Genomic DNA, 20,272 nt, shown 5'->3' with positions numbered 1-20,272 from the left:
TTTGGCTGGTGGTGGTCTTTGGCTTCCTGGTGGCCAGGTGTCGTATTCCCAACAGTAAGGAATGATGTTGTGGACTCTCCCCCTGCCTTATGGAAGGAAAGAATAATGTTTCACCTTAATCAATAGTCTCATCAAATCAAACACACACAGCATGAAGCAAGCACACACCTATACTAGGTTGAACTAAACACAGACACAAACTCTGTTTTTATCTGTGTTAAATAAAATAGCATGTTCTCTTTATTGTTCTTCTCCAAACATTTTGAGCCAAACTCTTGCACATAAAGGAACCCTTTTCGGAAAGAAAGAAAACAGAGTGACATGGATATGAAATATGGTTGGGGAGCCAGGAAAGACACAGGTATAGTGTCGCACAGTGTTTCAAACTCCAGTCCACAGGTACTAACTTTACAGACCACGATTTAAGGATATCCCAACCTGATTATACAAGGATTATACTTGTTCTTTAAGAAATATCCTGAAAACCTGACATGTATGTGATTCCTGAAAGTTGGAATTGGGGAACTAGTTGGAAAAATCATTTTTTTCACCAGTCACCACACTACAAAGAAAAAAAAAAGGAATTTATTATGGTCCTGTCCGAACCACCAGAAAGCTGAGAAGATGTATGATCCAGGGCCAATGCTCACATTTCAAACACTAGGGTCCACACTGCAGAAGATGAATGTTGAGGCTTCCCTTCCAGCCCCGGCAGCTAATGGAAGTCATGCTCCTCCATTTACTCCAACATCACAGCCCACGCAAGGTTGGTTATGTAGCATCATTTTTTTCAGAGAGGACATAATTTGGGCTTTTCTGATATAGATCGTTATCTTCCACCAGTGATGTTTATTTTATTTTTTTACTTTGTTTCCATTTCTGCGCTGCGGCTGAGAAGGGGATCTGGTGATTTTCATTTTTTTGCCAGCACATATGACTTTGGATGCTCAACCCATCTCCTTCCACTGTTTGTAGAAATCCAGTACATTCTTTATTTCTATGCTGGCACTGGAGGCAGCCTGCAGAGCAGACTAGAACAATAAAAGTGGTTAGAATGTGCAAAGCAAGAAAAAGTCATAATCACATGTAATCATTATCAAGACCATCAATTCCTTCCTATTTTCACAAACTTTTACAAAATTATAACAAGGTTTGCAGAAATATGCATTGTGAGACCACAGAAATGTAAGGTATACGTATACATTGATTTACATATGGTTTGAAGGGTTTAAAGGTTTAATGTTACACTACATGTTGCAATGTAGTTTTAAAAAGCAAACCAGATGCTATCTTTTATCAAAACAGTTGATATTTTTATGTACAAATTTAGAACAAAAGAGAAATCCTACAAAAACCCTGGAAATGTGGAACTCCGATACCGCATCCCAATAAAAATGGGCAAATATGGAATATTTGTAAATAATCTAGATTAATGTCAAATCACCTTGACTACAGTGTTAACTAAAAGCAGATTCTTCTGACTCAGTTATGTAGGACAAGTCTTCCTGAAGGATAGTATCTATTTTAAATACAGGCCCCAAATTTATGAGGATAAGAGAGGGAAATATAATGATGCAACAAGCACTGTCAAAGACAATGCATACTACATTCAGTTATTGTAATAAAGCCGGCCATAAGCACAAAGGCCAGCATGGGACGCCTTTACCTACATATCAGTAAAGGGCCATTAAATACAGCATAATCAGCTAATGAACAGATTTAGTTGCACTATTTTAATTCTCTACGGACTACCTACGCTCAATGTACTGCAATGCTTATAGTGCTTTGTAGACAATATTAATGTTTAGTGTCCCTTAAAACTGAATGGGAAATAAATTAGATTTCTTAATGTATACCTAGAGACCAATTAATCTTATGTGCCAGGGTACTGTACTTTTTTTCTGTTTTGTTTTAATCAAAGCTGCTCCCTGTACTTAAAGTTTAGAGTTCATTCTTGAATGGTGGTCAGGAAATCATTACAAAAAAATTATGCTTACCAGGATAATTTCCTGTCCATCTGTATGAGGAGAGTCCACAGCTTCATTCCTTACTTGTGGGAAATACTGAACCTGGCCACCAGGAGGAGGCAAAGACCCCAGCCAATGGCTTAAATACCTCCCCCACTCCCCTCATCCCCCAGTCATTCTGTCGAGGGAACAAACAGTAGGAGAAATATCAGAGTATAAATGGTGCCAGAAGAACAAAAAATTTTGGTCCGCCCAACGGAGAAAACGGGCGGGGCCGTGGACTCTCCTCAAACAGATGGAAAATAAATTATCTGGTAAGCATAATTTATGTTTACCATCTTAATATGAGGAGAGCCCACTTCATTCCTTACTTTTGGGAGACATATACCCAAGCTCTAGAGGACACTGAATGAAACAGGAGGGTAAAAAAAGAGGCGGACCTATTCTGAGAGCACCACAGCCTGCAAAACCTCTCCCCCAAAAGATGCTTCAGCCGAAGCAAAAACATCAAATTTGTAAAATTTTCAAAAGGTATGTAAGGAGGACCAGGGTAGCCGCCTTACAAAGCTGCTCCATAGATGCCTCATTCTTGAAGGCCCAAGAGGAAGCCACTGCTCTGATTGAATGAGCCGTAATCCTCTAAAGAGGCTTATGTCCCGCGGTTTCATATGCTAAGCGAATAATGCTCCTCAACCCAAAAAGATAGGGAAGTGGACAAGGCTTTCTGCCCCTTACGCTTCCCAGAATAGACAACAAACAAGGAAGAAGTCTGTCTGAACTCCTTAGTAGCTTGAAGATAGAACTACAAGGCCCGAAACCACATCCAAATTATGAAGTAACCGCTCCTTCGAAGAGGAAGGGTTAGGACACAAGGAAGGAACAACAATCTCCTGATTGATGTTGCGGTCTGAAACAACTTTAGGAAGAAAACCTTACGCAGTACGATGAACAGCGTTATCAGTATGGAATACTAGGTAAGGTGGCTCACATTGCAAGGCAGCCATCTCAGATACTCTGCGTGCCGAGGCAATAGCCAGTAACAAGAGAACCTTCCAAGATAGCAATTTAATATCAAGGCTGTGCATAGGCTCAAACGGAGCCTTCTGCAAAACCTTAAGAAAAGATTTAGACTCCAATGAGGAACGCTAGACTGAAACACAGGCCTGATTCTAGTCAGAGCCTGAACAAAAGACTGGACGCCCGGAAGCTCTGTGAGCCACTTGTGCAGTAAAACAGGGCCGAAATCTGTCCCTTAAGGGAGCTAGCCGAAAGGCCTCACTCCAGACCATCCTGGAGAAAAGAAAGAATCCTGGAAACCCTGACCTTATGCCAGGGAAATCCACGCTCTTCACACCAGAATAAGTAGGTCCTCCACACCTTATGATAGATGCAACAAGTAACCGGCTTATGAGCTTGATGAGAGTATCATAACTCTCTCAGAAAACCCTCTCTAAGCGTTCAATATCCACACAGTCAGCCTCAGAGAATCTAGATTTTGATGATCGAAAGGACCTTGTTCCAGCAGATCCCTGCGACAAGGTAACTTCCATGGAGGAGATGAGGACATCCCCACCAGAATCCGAAAACCACATCCTCTGAGGTCACGATGGAGCAATGAGAATCACTGATGCTTGCTCCTGCTTGATGCGGGGCTACCACACGAGGGTAGAAGTGGTAATGGCGGGAAAATGTAGATCAGACTGAACCTCCAAGGCACTGCTAATGCATCCATTAGCTCTGCCTGAGGATCCCTGGACCGCGACCCATATCTGGGTAGCTTGGAATTGAGCCAGGACGCCATGAGATCTATCTCCGGCGTTCCCCATCTGTTGCAAATCTCCGCCAAACACCTCAGGATAGAGAGACCATTCCCCCAAATGAAAAGATTGTCTGCTTAAGAAATCCGCTTCCCAGTTGTCCACACCTGGAATGTGGATCGCTGATAGCGAGCAGTTGTGCGCCTCCACCCATTCCAGAATCTATGTTACCTCCCTCATTGCTAGGGAGCTCCTCGTTCCCCCCCCCCTGATGGATGATGTAAGCCACCAAGGTTATGCTGTCCGATCGGAATCGCATAAACTAGGCCGAACCCAGAAGGGGCCAAGTCTTCAGAGCATTGAAGATCGCTTGAAGCTCCAAGATGTTGATCGGGAGAAGGAATTCCTCGAGTCCATAGGCTCTGTGCCTTTCTGGCACCCCAAACAGCTCCCCGTCCTGTGAGACTCGCGTCCTTAGTAACAATCTCCCAGGATGGTCTCAAGAAGGATGTCCCTTGGACAGGTGATCTGGACAGAGCCACCAGGAGAGCGATTCTCTCGTCCTGCTGTACAGAGAAATCTGTTAAGACAGATCTGAATGATTGCCATTCCATTGTCTCAGCATGCACAGCTGAAGAGGTCTGAGATGTAATCTGGCAAAGGGGATGATGTCCATACAGGACACCATGAGCCCAGTTACCTCCATACACCGAGCCACAGATGGCCTGAAGGAGGTCTGGAGGGCAAGACAATTGGAAGCTAGATTGTAACGTCTCTGGGTCTGTAAGAAATATCCTCACGGATATAGAGTCTATTATCAATCCCAGGAACTCCACCATGGTGCTGGGAATAAGAGAACTCTTTTCTAAGTTTATCTTCCATCCATGAGATCAAAGAAGAGAAAGAAGGGCTTCCGAATGGTCTTCTGCCAGACGACAGGACGGTGCTTGAACCAAAATATCATCTAAGTACGGCGCCACTGCAATCCCTCTGGTTCTGGACACTGTGAGCAGAGCCCCTAGAACCTTCGTAAAAACTCTTGGAGCAGTAGCTAGACCAAACGGAAGTGTAATCAACTGGAAGTGCTGGTCCAGGAACGCAAATCTTAAAGTAAAGTGTTCCATGTGTATAGGGACGTGAAGGTAGACCCCCAGGGAGGAGAGATCCCTCACACACCCTAGAAAAGCTTCTCTCTTTTCTGGCCTTGAAGACAGGTTTGATAAGAGGAATCTGCCCCTTGGAGGTTGAGACTTGAAACCTATCCTGTATCCCTGAGCGATGACCTCCAGTACCCACAGGTCTTGCACGTTCCCAAACCAAGCTTCCGAAAAGAGATAGTCTGCCCCCTACCAGATACAAGGCCGGATTGGAGGCCGCCCCTTCATGCCAACTTCGACTCGGCAGGATTCTTGGACTGCTCAGGCTTCGTAGAGGGCTGCTGATGTTGGGATTTGTCCGAACGAAAGGAGCGAAAATTAGGACCTTGTCCCTTAGGTTTGTTGTTCTTACCCTGCGGTAAAAAGGCACCCTTGCCTCCAGTAACCGTGGATATGATTGAGTCCAAGCCTGGATCAAAGAGAATTTTACCCTTAAATGGAAGGGAAAGAAGTCTAGACTTCGAAGTCATGTCCGCAAACCAAGACTTCAGCCAGAGTGCCCTACGGGCTAGCACAGAAAAACCTGATGCCTTGGCGAATAGTCTGCATATTTGCATCACAAATAAAAGAATTAGCTACCCTTAAGGACTTAATTCTTTTCTGGATCGTGTCGAGCGGACATTCCACCTCGATCAATTCAGATAAGGAGTCGCACCAGTAGGTCGCCCCTCCAGCAACCGCAGCAGCAGTCACTGCTGGTTGAAACAAATACCCCATTTGTTGAAACATCTTTCTTAACAGAGTTTCCAGCTTCTTATCCATGGGCTCCTTTAACGACAAACTATCCTCAAGAGTATTAGTAGTGCGCTTACTAAGCGCGGAGATAGCGCAATCCACCTTAGGAACGAAACCCCACAACTCAGAGTTCGGAACCGGGAATAATTTTTTAAAAGAAGAAGGGGAAAAAGAAGAACCAAGTCTTTCCCATTCATTCTTAATAATGTTCACCATCTTTACGGGAACCGGAAAGTCTGTGGTACAACCCTGTCCTCGTAGACCTTATCTAATTTAGGAATACAGGGTTCCTCAGGTAATTTAGGTTCTGGAACCTCTAAAGTAGCCAACACTTCTTTTAGCAGAAAGCGTAAGTGTTCAATCCTAAATCTAAAGTCTGGTTCATCCGCAGCTGGAGGTTTAGAGGCAGCAGATTCCGACAAAGATAAAAGGCACCTTTATACCCCCAATGGCTGGGGCATTCACCACCTCCTATGACCCAGGCCCAAGAGAGAAACCACTTTGTCTCCGGAAAACCAAAAGGTCAGGAAGAGGAAGAATTGTGCCCACACCCGGTCACGTGGTGCGCCATGCAGGACCGCCCCTGCTATAGCTAAAAACATGCCAAGCCTAAAAGGCTGCACAGCTAAACCTGTACGTTTCAACATTTGCCTGAGCCACATCTCACACATGTCGCAGCATAATCACAATATGTACATTATGTGACATTACCCCCCTGTTCAATAATCCCCTTCCGGAGATATTAACCCTGATTCCATACAGATAAAAGGAGCTACACTGTGACCCTATCTTCTTTGGTTATCATATGTGTATAAATAATGAAACAATCTTACCGGAATCTATGCCGTGGAAAAGGAACACAGGCTCTCAAGATTAAAAGTCTTATAGCATCGCTCCTGACATGGACTTGAGTGAAAAAAGCAGGCAGGGAAACTCGTCAACACTGATTGCTTAGAAGCTGTTAATATAAGTCTGGATGGGTTCGCAGAAAGACTCTCCCTGCATCTCCCGACTCTAACATTCATCAATGCTCTCACTGAGAGGCTGACAAGATTAATTAAAACTTCAGTACCATTCCGAAGGGTACTACCCACCATAAGGAACTACTCCGTATCTTCTGACACTTCTCTGCCAACCTCCTGTGATGAAAGGCAAAGAATGACTGGGGGATGAGGGGAGTGGGGGGAGGTATTTAAGCCTTTGGCTGGGGTGTATTTGCCTCCTCCTGGTGGCCAGGTTCAGTATTTCCCACAAGGAATAAAGCCGTGGACTATCATATTAAGATGGAAAAAATATTTTGCTGAGGTTAATTTACCAAAAACATACTGACCTGCATGAAGTCAGATATGCAGTCTGCGTCATCAAGTTGGAAACCAGTTATAATGGTCACCATTCCAGCCGTATCTTCCTCACTACTCCCCTGTGACACTGTGAGCTGTTTGCAGCTGTCCAGGATCTTATACAGATGCCTAGGAAAAGATCACATTTGTATTTCTAGCACAAGGGAAAAAAAATAGCAATCCATCATTTGCTATATAAGGTGCCAATCAGAACTATAAGACACCGCAACAGATACCATTGGAACTAAAACAAGGTAGACAGCTTGTCATCTAAAGATTACAGTCTATAAAGTTCAGATAACCTAATAAATTCTAAAACATTTACTATTCTTATATTATGTTAAATATACAGGTAAAATGCTTTCCAGAAATTCCAGTTTTAACACTGTTGGTACATTAGCGCAAGAGTTCACTGAGCAAGTGATTAATACCCTGTAAAACAAGCTTGTTGACCAAGTCAGAAAAGAAAATTGTTGATATTTACAAATGACTACATGATCTACAAATCAGACAATATATGTCCTGTTCTGTAAAGTGGGAGCTTTAGGACATAGTTACCTATTTTTTAACATCTGCAAGTATTGCGCAGAAGTAATATTGGGTAAGATAAGCAAAAAGATTCCTTACCAAGCATCATTATCTTGTCTCTTCAATTTGTTTCTTTCAAAGTTTTTTCCAACATCTCTCTGGCAACGAATATACCTAAGTAAACACAAGTTCTGATGAACATAGAGGTGGGGAACCACTGAAACACACATAACAAGAATCTCAGTACTGCAGAAATACAGATTACTACAGACAAGATTTATATGTACCTGTTCCCTTTCTTAAACTCTGCTTCTAAATATCTGATTCCATCCCGGGCACCAGCATGTTCCTTTTTTAAGAAGTCCAGGCCGTCAATAACTGAGAGAAGAGAAAAGGCAATCTGGTTTAAATTATCTCTCACAGCTGATCAATAAGAGTTTACACAAAATGCTTTAAAAGCGTTATACGCAATTATGCATTAGGCCCTTGGCTTAAAACGGGTTTTCCGCCCTATCCTCTTTGTTTAAACACCAAGTTTATTGTGTAGAATTCACATGGTCTTTTCATTCCTATGAAGAATTATACCAGTCAGCCAGCCAATCACTGAAAAAAACTGATCAACTTTCTGCTATTTTAAAAAATGTGGCATATTAGAAAATGAGAATAAGATAATACATTCTAATTACGCATTTAATTAAAATCACAGTTAAGAAAATAATAATTGTATAACTTCTCTACCCACCAACTACACAGCAACACATAATTACTAATGAGAAATACCTGTCCGTGGAATTATGATTATGAACCTGCCACTGCTGGCTAGCTGTCTGATGATGCCCAGGTGTTGGCAGAGGGCTTGAGTGTCTGGGACAAGGTATGGCGACATTGCAGACTGGGATTTTGGTTGCTGCAGAGTTCCTTCAAGTTGTGAAACCTCCAGCTGCAAATGGTGGGAAAGGTGCAACAGTTGACAACTTACAACAAAATAAAAACAAATGGAATACTTATCGCTTAGTAAATTCAGAGACTAAACATTCCATTCAAGAAAAAAAAAAAATATATATATATATATATATATATATATATATATATATACACACACACACACATATATATATATATATATGATAAAAAGAATGTCAAAAGAGAAGGACAAAGTCCAATATAATCAACAAAGTCTTATTCACCATGAAAATAAGCATGCTCTAATTCTTGAACATGTTATTTGTCACTAGGGATGCTGCAATTATGTTTTTAACCCATACAAAGGGTTAAACCACATATGTAATGTACCGGTTGGGAGCTGCAAAGCACTTTTGGCCCTGAACAGTACTTTCACTATCCGGTTATCCACTTTGTGGGAGTTAAACATATAGCACTAACAATGGGAGTAAACACATTGTGTTATTGTTAATAATAAATAAATGGCAATGTGATCAGGGGGCTGTCCAAAGAGGCTTAGATACAAGGTAATCACAGAGGTTAAAAACTAAATTTATGCTTACCTGATAAATTTCTTTCTTTCCGGATATGGAGAGTCCACAACGTCATCAATTACTAGTGGGAATATCACTCCTGGCCAGCAGGAGGAGGCACAGAGCACCATAGCGAAGCTGTTAAGTGTTACTCCCCTACCCATAATCCCCGGTCATTCAACAGAAGGGAAATAGAAAAAGGAATAACACAAAGGTGTAGAGGTGCCTGAGGATTAGACAAAAAATAACTGTCTTAAATATAAGGGTGGGGTGGTGGATATCCGGAAAGAGAAATTTATCAGGTAAGCATACATTTTGTTTTCTTTCCTAATAAATGGAGAGTCCACAACGTCATCAATTACTAGTGGGGACCAATACTGAAGCTAGAGGACACAGATGACTAGGAAGGGAGAACAAGACAGGCAGACCTAAACAGAAGGCAACACCGCTTGAAGAACCTCTCTCCCAAAAGAAGCCTCGGCTGAGGCAAAAGTATCAAACTTGGAAAATTTGTAAAAAGTATGCAGAGGGGACCAAGTTGCAGCCTTGCAAACCTGTTCCACAGAAGCTTCATTTTAGAAAGCCCAAGAAGAGGAAGCAGCCCTAGTGGAATGAGCCGTAATTCTCTCAGGAGGCTGCTGATCAGCAGTCTCATAAGCAAAACGAATTATACTTCTCAACCAGAGAGAAAGGGAAGTAGCAGTAGCTTTCTGACCTTTACGCTTTCCAGAGAAACAAAAAAAAAGGGCAGAGGACTGGCGAAAATCCTTAGTCGTCTGTAGGTAGAATTTTAGAGCACGCACAACATCCAAGTTGTGTAACAAACGTTCCTTATGAGAAGAAGGGTTAGGACATAGAGAAGGAACAACAATTTCCTGATTAATATTTCTAACTGAAACCACTTCAGGTAAAAATCCCACATTAGTACGAAGAACCACATTATCAGCATGAAAAACAAGGTAAGGTAAATCATACTGCAAAGCAGAGAGTTCAAAAACTCTGAGCAGAAGAAATAGCAATAAGAAACAAAACCTTCCAAGATAACTTAATATCTATGGAATGCAATGGCTCAAACAGAGCCTGCTGCAAAACTTTAAGAACAAGGTTAAGCTCCAAGGAGGAGCAACAGACTTAAATACAGGCCTGATTCCGACTAGGGCCTGACAAAAGGATTGATAATCTGGCACAGCCGCCAGACGCTTATGCAACAAAATAGATAATGCATAAAACTGGCTGACAATCCTTTCTCTAAACTTTCCAGGAGAAAAGACAAAATCCTAGGAATTTTGACCCTACTCCAAGAGTAGCCCTTGGATCCGCACCAACAAAAGGTATTTACGCCATACCTTATGGTAAATTTTTCTAGTAACAGGCTTGCGTGCCTGAATCGTGGTCTCAATAACAGACTCTAAGCGTTCAATATCCAAGCAGTCGAAGCTTCATAGAAACGAGATGGATGAAGGAATGAACCACGAGTCCTTCCTCAGAGGCAGCGTCCAAGGTGGAAGAGATTAAATCTTCACTAGTTCTGCATACCAGATCCTGCAAGGCAACGCAGGACCAATTAGAATTACCGACACTCTCTTCTGTGGAAACATATGCCAGACTGAAATCCCAAGGAAACGCCAGAGCATCAGGGCGACCTGCTAATCTCTCGACCTTGAACCAAACCTTGGAAGCTTGGTGTTCTGCCGAGACGCCATCAAATCCAACTCCGGCATCCCCCATTTGAGGGTTAACCTGGAGAACACTTTCGGATGGAGTGCCCACTGCCTGGGACGAAATGTCTGTCTGCTCAGGAAGTCCGCTTCCCAGTTGTCCACACCTGGAATGTGGATGGCAGAAAAATAGCAATTGTGAGCTTCCGCCCACTGAACAATCCAAGCAACCTCCTTCATGGCTAAGGAACTCAGAGTTCCTCCCTGGTTGTTGATGTAAGCCACTGAGGTGATATTGTCCGACTGGAACCTAATAAACCGGGCTAAGGACAATTGAGGCCAAGCCATCAGAGCATTCTAAATCGTTTTCAAATCCAAGATATTTATGGGGAGAGCAGACTCCTCCCGAGTCCATAGCCCTTGCGCCTTTAACGAGTCCCAGACTGCTCACCAGCCCAGCAGGCTGTCGCACGTGGTTACAATCACCCAGGAAGGTCTCCGGAAGCATGTGCCCAGAGACAGATGATCCTAAGAAAACCACCAGGGGAGAGAGTCTCTTGTCGACTGATCTAGACCTATCCTCTGAGACAGATCCGAATGGTCCCCGTTCCATTGTCTGAGCATACATAACTGTAGAGCTCTCAAATGGAATCGAGCAAAGCGAATGATGTCCATGGAAGCGAACATCAGACCAATTACCTCCATACATTGAGCCACTGATGACCGAAGAGTAGACTGTAGAGAAAGGCAAGGAGACAGAATCTTGGATTTTCTGATCTCCGTCAGAAAAAATTTCATAGATAGGGAATTTATTATGGTCCCTAAGAAAACCACCCTTGTAGCTCGAACAAGGGAACTCTTTTCCAGATTCACTTTCCAACCGCGGGAACGTAGAAAAGACAACAAGATCTCTGTATGAGAGTTTGCTTGTTCAAAAGATGGCGTCTGAACCAATATATCATCCAGTTAAAGGGACAGTATACACTCATTTTCATATAACTGCATGTAATATACACTACTATAAAGAATAAGATGCACAGATACAGATATAAAAATCCAGTATAAAATGGTTTAAAAACTTACTTAGAAGCTTTCAGTTTAGCTCTGTTGAAAAGGCAGTTGGAAAGCCCACTGCAAGTGGGAAATAAGACACTCCCCCCCTTCTTTTGCATATGAAAAGACCCTTTACACAAACAGGAGCAAGCTGGAGAAGGTAGCCGACGGTATTTAAATAAAACTTTGGGGCTTGGTTAGGAGTCTGAAAATCAGAGCAATGTTATTTAAAAATAAGCAAAGTTATACATTTAAAAAAAAAAAAAAAAAACTTTACGGGCTTTATAAATAGGTCATCTACAAAACATTTATGCAAAGAAAAAATGAGTGTATAATGGCCCTTTAAGGTGCCACTGCAATTCCCCGAGGACCTGATCACTGTTAAGAGAGCCCCCAGAACCTTTGAGAAAATTCTGGGGGCTGTGGCAAGGCCAAAAGGGAGAGCCACAAACTGAAAGTGTTTGTCTAAAAAGGCGAATCTCAGGAATTTGTGATGATCCCCGGTGACAGGAACATGAAGATATGCGTCCTTTAGATCTATGGTCGTCATGAACTGACCCTCTTGGACCAAAGGAAGAATGTAACGAATGGTTTCCATTTAGAAGGATGGTACCCTGAGAAACTTGTTGAGACACTTTAGGTCTAGAATAGGACTAAAAGTTCCCTCTCTTTTTTTAGGAACCACAAACAGATTTGATTAGAATCCTATACCCTGTTCCCTTACAGGAACTGGAACTATCACTCCCAGGGAAGAAAGGTCTGCAGATAATCTTGAGAGGTGGAACCTGCCTCTGGGAGGAAAAGTCTTGAATTCTATTTTGTACCCCTGAGGTACTATGTCCACAGCCCAGGGATCTGGGACATCTCATATCCATGCTTGATAAAAAAGAGAAAATCTGCCCCCCACTTGATCCGATCCTGGATCGGGGGCAAACCCTTCATGTTGGATTTAGACTCAGCAGCGGGTTTCTTTGATTGCTTCCCCTTGTTCAAAGACTGATTGGGCTTCCAAGAAGACTTGGACTGTTCCTGTTTGGAAAAGGAAGACTTTCCTTTGAAATTACGAAAGAAACGGAAATTACTCTGACGTCCTTTAGGTCTGTTCTTCTTGTCTTGTGGTAGAAAAGACCCTTTTCCACCCGCAATATCAGAAATTATTTCTGCCAGACCAGGTCCAAACAAGGTCTTACTTTCAAGTTCAAGCCTCTGTCGCTTCCTTTTAAGGGTAACATCAGCTGACCAAGATTTTAGCCACAACACCCTGCGGGCTAGCACAGCGATGCCAGAAATCTTGGCTCCCAGTTTAATAACTTGCATGGTAGCATCAGAAATAAAAGAAATGGCTAGCTTGAGAGCCTAAATCCTGTCTTGGGTCTCCTCCAAAAGGAGTCTCTACTTGAAGTGAAGTCAGACAAGGTGTTGAAGCAAAAAGATGCTGCACTTGATACAGTGGCAATACAAACTGCAGGTTGCCATTGAAGACCTTGATGAACGTAAATCTTCTTCAAATAAGCCTCCAGCTTTTTGTCCATCGGATCCTTAAAGGAGCAGCTCTCTTCTATAGGAATAGTAGTTCTCTTTGCCAGAGTAGAAAACAGAATTTATGCTTACCTGATAAATTTCTTTCTCCTACGGTGTGTTCGGTCCACGGCTTCATCCTTACTCGTGGGAATATTCTCTTCCCCTACAGGAAATGGCAAAGGGAGCACACAGCAAAAGTCCATATAGTCCCCCCTCTGGCTCCGCCCCTCAGTCATTCGACCGACGGTTAGGAGAAAAAGGAGAAACTATAGGGTGCCGTGGTGACTGTAGTGTACAGAAATAAAAAATTTGAAACCGGACTAAAAAGCCAGGGCGGGCCGTGGACCGGACACACCGTAGGAGAAAGAAATTTATCAGGTAAGCATAAATTCTGTTTTCCCCTACATTGGTGTGTCCGGTCCACGGCTTCATCCTAACTTGTGGGACCCAATACCAAAGCTTTAGGACACGGATGAAGTGAGGGAACAAGTCAGGTTACCTAAACGGAAGGCACCACGGCTTGCAAATTCTTTCTCCCAAAAATAGCCTCCGAAGAAGCATAAGTATCGAATTTGTAAAATTTGGCAAAAGTATGCAGAGAAGACCAAGTGCCTTACAGATCTGATCAACAGAAGCCTCGTTCTTGAAGGCCCATGTGGAAGTCACAGCTCTAGTAGAGTGAGCTGTAATTCGTTCAGGAGGCTGCCGTCCGGCAGTCTCATAAGCCAATCGGATGATGCTTTTCAGCCAAAAAGAAAGAGGTAGCAGTAGCTTTCTGCCCTCTCCTCTTACCAGAATAAACGACAAACAAAGATGAAGTCTGTCTGAAATCCTTTGTTGCTTCTAAATAGAATTTTAAAGCACGTTCCTTCTTCGAAACTGAATTCGGACACAGAGAAGGAACAACTATTTCCTGGTTAATATTCCTGTTGGAAACCACTTTTGGAAGAAAACCAGGTTTGGTACGCAAAACAACCTTATCTGTATGGAATACCAGATAGGGTGAAGTACACTGCAAAGCAGACAATTCAGAAACTCTTCTAGCAGAAGAAATAGCAACCAAAAACAGAACTTTCCAAGATAGTAACTTAATATCTATGGAATGTAAAGGTTCAAACGGAACCCCTTGAAGAACTGAAAGAACTAAGTTTAGACTCCATGGAGGAGTCATGGGTCTGTAGACAGGCTTGATTCTGACTAAGGCCTGTACAAATGCCTGTACATCTGGCACTGCTGCTAGACGTTTGTGCAACAAAACAGACAGAGCAGATATCTGTCCTTTTAGAGAACTCGCTGACAACCCTTTATCCAAACCCTCTTGGAGAAAGGAGAGTATCCTAGGAATTTTAATTTTACTCCAAGAGAATCCCTTGGATTCGCACCAACAGATATATTTTTTCCATATCTTATGGTAAATTTTCCTAGTCACAGGTTTTCTGGCTTGGACCAGAGTATCTATAACTGAATCTGAAAACCCACGCTTAGATAAAATCAAGCGTTCAATTTCCAAGCAGTCAGTTGCAGAGAGACTAGATTTTGATGTTCAAATAGACCTTGTACTAGAAGATCCTGTCTCAAAGGTAGCTTCCATGGTGGAGCCGATGACATATTCACCAGGTCTGCATACCAAGTCCTGCGCGGCCACGCAGGAGATATCAGAATCACCGAGGCCTTCTCCTGTTTGATCCTGACTACAAGACTGGGAAGGAGAGGAAACGGTGGAAACACATAAGCTAGGTTGAACGACCAAGGCGCCACCAATGCATCCACTAGTGTTGCCTTGGGATCCCTGGATCTGGACCCGTAGCGAGGAACCTTGAAGTTCTGACGAGACGCCATCAGATCCATGTCTGGAATGCCCCATAGTTGAGTTAACTGGGCAAAGACCTCCGGGTGGAGTTCCCACTCCCCCGGATGGAAAGTCTGACGACTCAAATAATCCGCCTCCCAGTTGTCTACTCCTAGGATGTGAATTGCAGATAGATGGCAGGAGTGATCCTCCGCCCATTTGATGATCTTGGATACCTCTCTCATCGCCAAGGAACTCTTTGTTCCCCCCTGATGATTGATGTACGCTACAGTCGTCATGTTGTCCGACTGAAATCTTATGAATCTGGCCTTCGCTAGTTGAGGCCAAGCCCGGAGCGCATTGAATATCGCTCTCAGTTCCAGAATGTTTATCGGGAGAAGAGACTCTTCCTGAGACCATAGACCCTGAGCTTTCAGGGAGTCCCAGACCGCGCCCCAGCCTAAAAGACTGGCGTCGGTCATGACAATGACCCACTCTGGTCTGCGGAAACTCATTCCCTGAGACCGGTGATCTTGAGTCAACCACCAACGGAGTGAGTCTCTGGTTAACTGGTCTACTTGAATCTGGGGAGACAAGTCTGCATAATCCCCATTCCACTGTTTGAGCATGCACAGTTGTAATGGTCTTAGATGAATTTGAGCAAAAGGAACCACGTCCATTGCTGCAACCATTAAACCTATTACCTCCATGCACTGAGCTATGGAAGGCTGAGGAATAGATTGAGGAATAGATTGAAGAACTTGACAAGCGTTTAGAAGCTTTAACTTTCTGACCTCTGTCAGAAAAATCTTAATTTCTACAGAATCTATTATTGTTCCTAGAAAAGGAACCCTTGTGGACGGGGACAGGGAACTTTTTTCTATGTTCACCTTCCACCCGTGAGACCTGACTGAGAAAAGCTAAAACAATGTCTGTATGAGACTTTGCTTTGGAAAGGGACGACGCTTGGATTAGAATGTCGTCTAGATAAGGTGCTACAGAAATGCCCCTCTGTCTTAGAACCGCTAGAAGGGACCCTAGCACCTTTGTGAAAATTCTGGGAGCGGTGGCTAAACCGAATGGAAGAGCCACGAACTGGTAATGTTTTTCCAGAAAGGCGAACCTTAGGAACTGATGGTGATCTTTGTGGATAGGAATATGTAGGTACGCATCCTTTAAGTCCACGGTAGTCATATATTGACCGTCCTGGATTGTTGGTAAGATCGTCCGAATGGTTTCCATTTTGAATGATGGAACTGAGGAATTTGTTTAGGATTTTTAAATCCAGAATTGGCCTGAAAGTTCCCTCTTTTTTGGGAACTACAAACAGGTTTGAGTAAAAACCCAGACCTTGTTCCGCTGCTGGAACTGAGTGTATCACTCCCATCTTTAATAGGTCTCCTACGCAATGTAAGAATGCCTGTCTCTTTATCTGGTCTGAAGATAAGCGAGACATGTGGAAACTTCCCCTTGGAGGAAGTTCCTTGAACTCTAGAAGATACCCCTGAGAGACTATTTCTAGTGCCCAGGGATCCGGAACATCTCTTGCCCAAGCCTGAGCAAAGAGAGGCAAGTCTGCCCTCTACTAGATCCGGTCCCAGATCGGGGGCTACCCCTTCATGCCGTCTTGGTAGCAGCAGCAGGCTTCTTGGCCTGTTTACCCTTGTTCCAGCCTTGCATTGGTTTCCATGCTGGTTTAGGCTCAGAAGCGTTACCCTCTTGTCTAGAGGCTGCAGAGTTAGGAGACGGTCCGTTCCTGAAATTGCGAAAGGAACGAAAATTAGATTTGTTCTTAGCCTTGAAAGGCCTATCCTGTGGGAGGGCGTGGCCCTTTCCCCCAGTGATGTCTGAAATAATCTCCTTCAATTCTGGCCCGAAAAGGGTCTTACCTTTGAAAGGAATATTAAGCAGTTTTGTCTTGGACGACACATCCGCCGACCAAGATTTTAGCCAAAGCGCTCTGCGCGCCACTATTGCAAAACCTGAATTTTTTGCCGCTAATTTAGCCAATTGAAAAGCGGCATCTAAAATAAAGGAATTAGCCAACTTTAGTGCGTGAATTCTGTCCATGACTTCCTCATATGGAGTCTCCTTATGGAGCGAATTTTCTAGTTCCTCGAACCAAAAAGACGCCGCCGTGGTGACAGGAATAATGCACGAAATTGGTTGGAGAAGGAAACCTTGCTGAACAAATATCTTTTTAAGCAACCCTTCCAATTTTTTATCCATAGGATCTTTGAAAGCAAAACTGTCCTCAATGGGAATAGTTGTGCGCTTGGCCAACGTAGAAACTGCCCCCTCAACCTTAGGGACTGTTTGCCATGCGTCCCTTCTGGGGTCGACAATGGGGAACATTTTCTTAAATATAGGAGGTGGGACAAAAAGGTATACCTGGCTTCTCCCACTCCTTGGTCACTATGTCCGCCACCCTCTTGGGTATCGGAAAGGCATCAGCGTGCACAAGGACCGCTAGGAATTTGTCCATTTTGCACAATTTCTCTGGAATCACCAGAGTCACAATCATCAAGAGAAGTTAGCACCTCCTTAAGCAGGGCGCGGAGATGTTCTAACTTAAATTTAAATGCCACAATATCAGGTTCTGCCTGCTGAGAAACTTTTCCTGAATCAGAAATTTCTCCCTCAGACAGACCCTCCCTCACTGCCAATTCAGACTGGTGTGAGGGTATAACAGATAAATTATCGTCAGCGCCCACTTGCTCATCCTCTGTATTTAAAACTGAGAAATCACGCTTTCTGGGAAATGCTGGCAGTTTGGATAAAAGATTTGCTATAGACTTATCCATTACTGCAGTTAATTGCTGCATAGTAACAAGCATTGGCGCGCTAGATGTACTAGGTGTCGCCTGCGTGGGCAAAACTGGTGTTGACACAGAAGGAGAGGATGATGAACTATCCCCACTACCTTCATTTGAAGAATCATCTTGGGCAACCTTATTAAATGTGACAGTACTGTCCTTACTTTGTCTGGACGCCATGGCACAATTTGAACATACATTTAAAGCGGGAACCACCTTGGCCTCCATACACACAGAACATATGCTATCTGAAGGTATAGACATGTTAGACAGACTTTAGCAGGCTATTAATGCAAAAAAAAACATTTTTAAACAAAACCGTTACTGTCTCTTTAAATAATAAACAGAGTACACTTTATTTCTGAATGTTTGAAAAACTATGAAGGAAATATCCGATCTTTACAAAATTTGCACCCTTTGAAAGTATTGCACACCAAATTTCAAGTCTCTAACCCCTTAAATGAGTAAACCGGAGCTAATTGTTCAATTTACCAGTTTAAACCCACTACAGTCCCTGCCACAGTCTTTGCTGCAGCTTTTACCTTCCTTGAGGGTTATTCACCACAGAAATAAGCCTTCTTGAAATTGTTTTTCTGGCCACAGGACCCTCTCACATGAAGCTGCATGCACTGCTTCCAAAAGTAACTGCGCAACTGAGGCGCGAAAATGAGGCCTCCTCCCTCTGCATACCAGAGTGAAGGGGCCTTCCTGACTAGATTAGGTGTCTAAACAACTGCCAGGCGTAATAAAAACGTTCCCAAAAGTGTTTCAAAGTCACAAAACACTCCAAAAGTCATAAATATTATATAAATCAATCGATTTAGCCCACAACAGTGTCAACCAGTATAGAGCCCATTTATAAGCCTTCATTCTGTTATGAGTCTAAGAAAATGGCTTACCGATCCCATAAGGGAAAATGACAGTCTTCTAGCATTACTATGTCTTGTTAGAAAAGGGTCTAGTCATACCTGGAGCAGAAAAGTCTGCAAACTGTTCCCCCCAACTGAAGTTCTCTGGTTTCAACAGTCCTGCGTGGGAACAGCAATGGATTTTAGTTACTGTTGCTAAAATCATACTCCTCTTTTAACAGAACTCTTCATCACTTTCTGCTGTAGAGTAAATAGTACAAACCGGCACTATTTTAAAATAAACTCTTGATAGAAGAAATAAAACTACAACTAACACCACATACTCTTTACCATCCCCGTGGAGATGCTACTTGTTCAGAGCAGGCAAAGAGAATGACTGGGGGGCGGAGCCAGAGGGGGGACTATATGGACAGCTTTTGCTGTGTGCTCCCTTTGCCATTTCCTGTAGGGGAAGACAATATTCCCACAAGTAAGGATGAAGCCGTGGACCGGACACACCAATGTAGGAGAAATGGCCCCTTCTACTTTAGGCACTGTGCTCCATGAATCTTTAATGGAGTCAGCGACAGGAGACATCTTTTTAAAAGACAGGAGACTGGGAAAAAGGCATCACTGGCTTCTCCCATTCCTGTGCAATAATCTCTGTTGCACAGTCTGGAACTGGAAACACTTCCACAGAGGAAGGAACATCGTAGTAATTAAGTTTACTAGATGTCTTAGGGTTGAAAACGACAGGTGTATCAAAGTCGTCCAAAGTAGCCAAAACCTCCTTAAACACACAAAGATGTTCAAGCTTAAATCTGAAGGAAACAACTTCAGCATCAGATGAAGGAATTTTACTATGCAGATCTGAGATTTCACCCTCAGAGGCTACCGACGTATCTTCCTCCTCAGACTTATGAGGAAGGGCAACCTGTGTTGCAGATGGAACAGAAACCTTACTATCTGAATATCTAATTTTCCTTTTGCGTTTTCCCTTTAACATAGGAAAAGCAGATAATACCGCAGATACCTGAGCAGCAATCTCTGCAAGCAAATAAACTCCTCCAGGAGGCTGAGAGAAACTACAGGGCACTGTATGTGACGCCATAGAGGCTTGGAACGTTTGAGAAGAAAGCTGTTGCATTGCCTGAACAGCATCCTCCTGAGAGACAGGCTCAGAAATAAAAAAAAATTTTTTTACACTTTGAAGTTTTATCTAAACAAGAGGTACAAAATTGCATAGGCAGCCCATTTAGATTTTCTAAACATAATAAACCTCTGTCCATAGGGGCAGACTCCTGCTCCATGTCCATACTTTAACAGAATGGCAAGAGAAAGGATACTGTCCTTTTAAATTTTCTAAATGCAGTTATTGTGGTTATTGCGGTAATATATTAGTCAATAAATCGCCCCTAACTGAGGCCCTCTACACCTCAGCTGAACGGAGGTGTCCTACCTGCTCCCTCCTGTGAAAGAAAAACCTGGTATGCAGAGGATTATATGCAGAGACATGCTTGCCGTTCTAAAAGGACAGCCAACGCCGCTCCGTTGAAAGTAATGAGCAGAAAGGAGGAAGTCACATGATCATGGAGAAAAGCGCGCTAACAAGCAGACTAACTGGAAAC

General features: G+C 43.2%; 1 protein-coding gene across 2 annotated transcripts in view; it reads right to left on the bottom strand.

Moving 5' to 3' along the window:
* Window positions 1–205: 205 nt before the first annotated feature.
* Window positions 206–20,272, bottom strand: part of SMG5 (SMG5 nonsense mediated mRNA decay factor) — a 200,383-nt gene continuing 180,316 nt past the window's right edge. For both annotated transcript variants that reach the window (XM_053704596.1, XM_053704602.1), the window contains 5 exons: window positions 8,265–8,424; window positions 7,772–7,862; window positions 7,584–7,658; window positions 6,947–7,085; window positions 206–1,031 (listed from right to left, as the gene is read on the bottom strand). In XM_053704596.1, the coding sequence (XP_053560571.1) occupies window positions 948–1,031; window positions 6,947–7,085; window positions 7,584–7,658; window positions 7,772–7,862; window positions 8,265–8,424 (549 nt within the window). In that variant the 3' untranslated portion in view covers window positions 206–947. The remainder of the gene's footprint in view (window positions 1,032–6,946; window positions 7,086–7,583; window positions 7,659–7,771; window positions 7,863–8,264; window positions 8,425–20,272) is intronic.

This window comes from Bombina bombina, chromosome 1, assembly GCF_027579735.1.
Source record: "Bombina bombina isolate aBomBom1 chromosome 1, aBomBom1.pri, whole genome shotgun sequence".
Taxonomy (NCBI): domain Eukaryota; kingdom Metazoa; phylum Chordata; class Amphibia; order Anura; family Bombinatoridae; genus Bombina; species Bombina bombina.
This window is presented reverse-complemented; position numbering and strand designations above follow the sequence as displayed.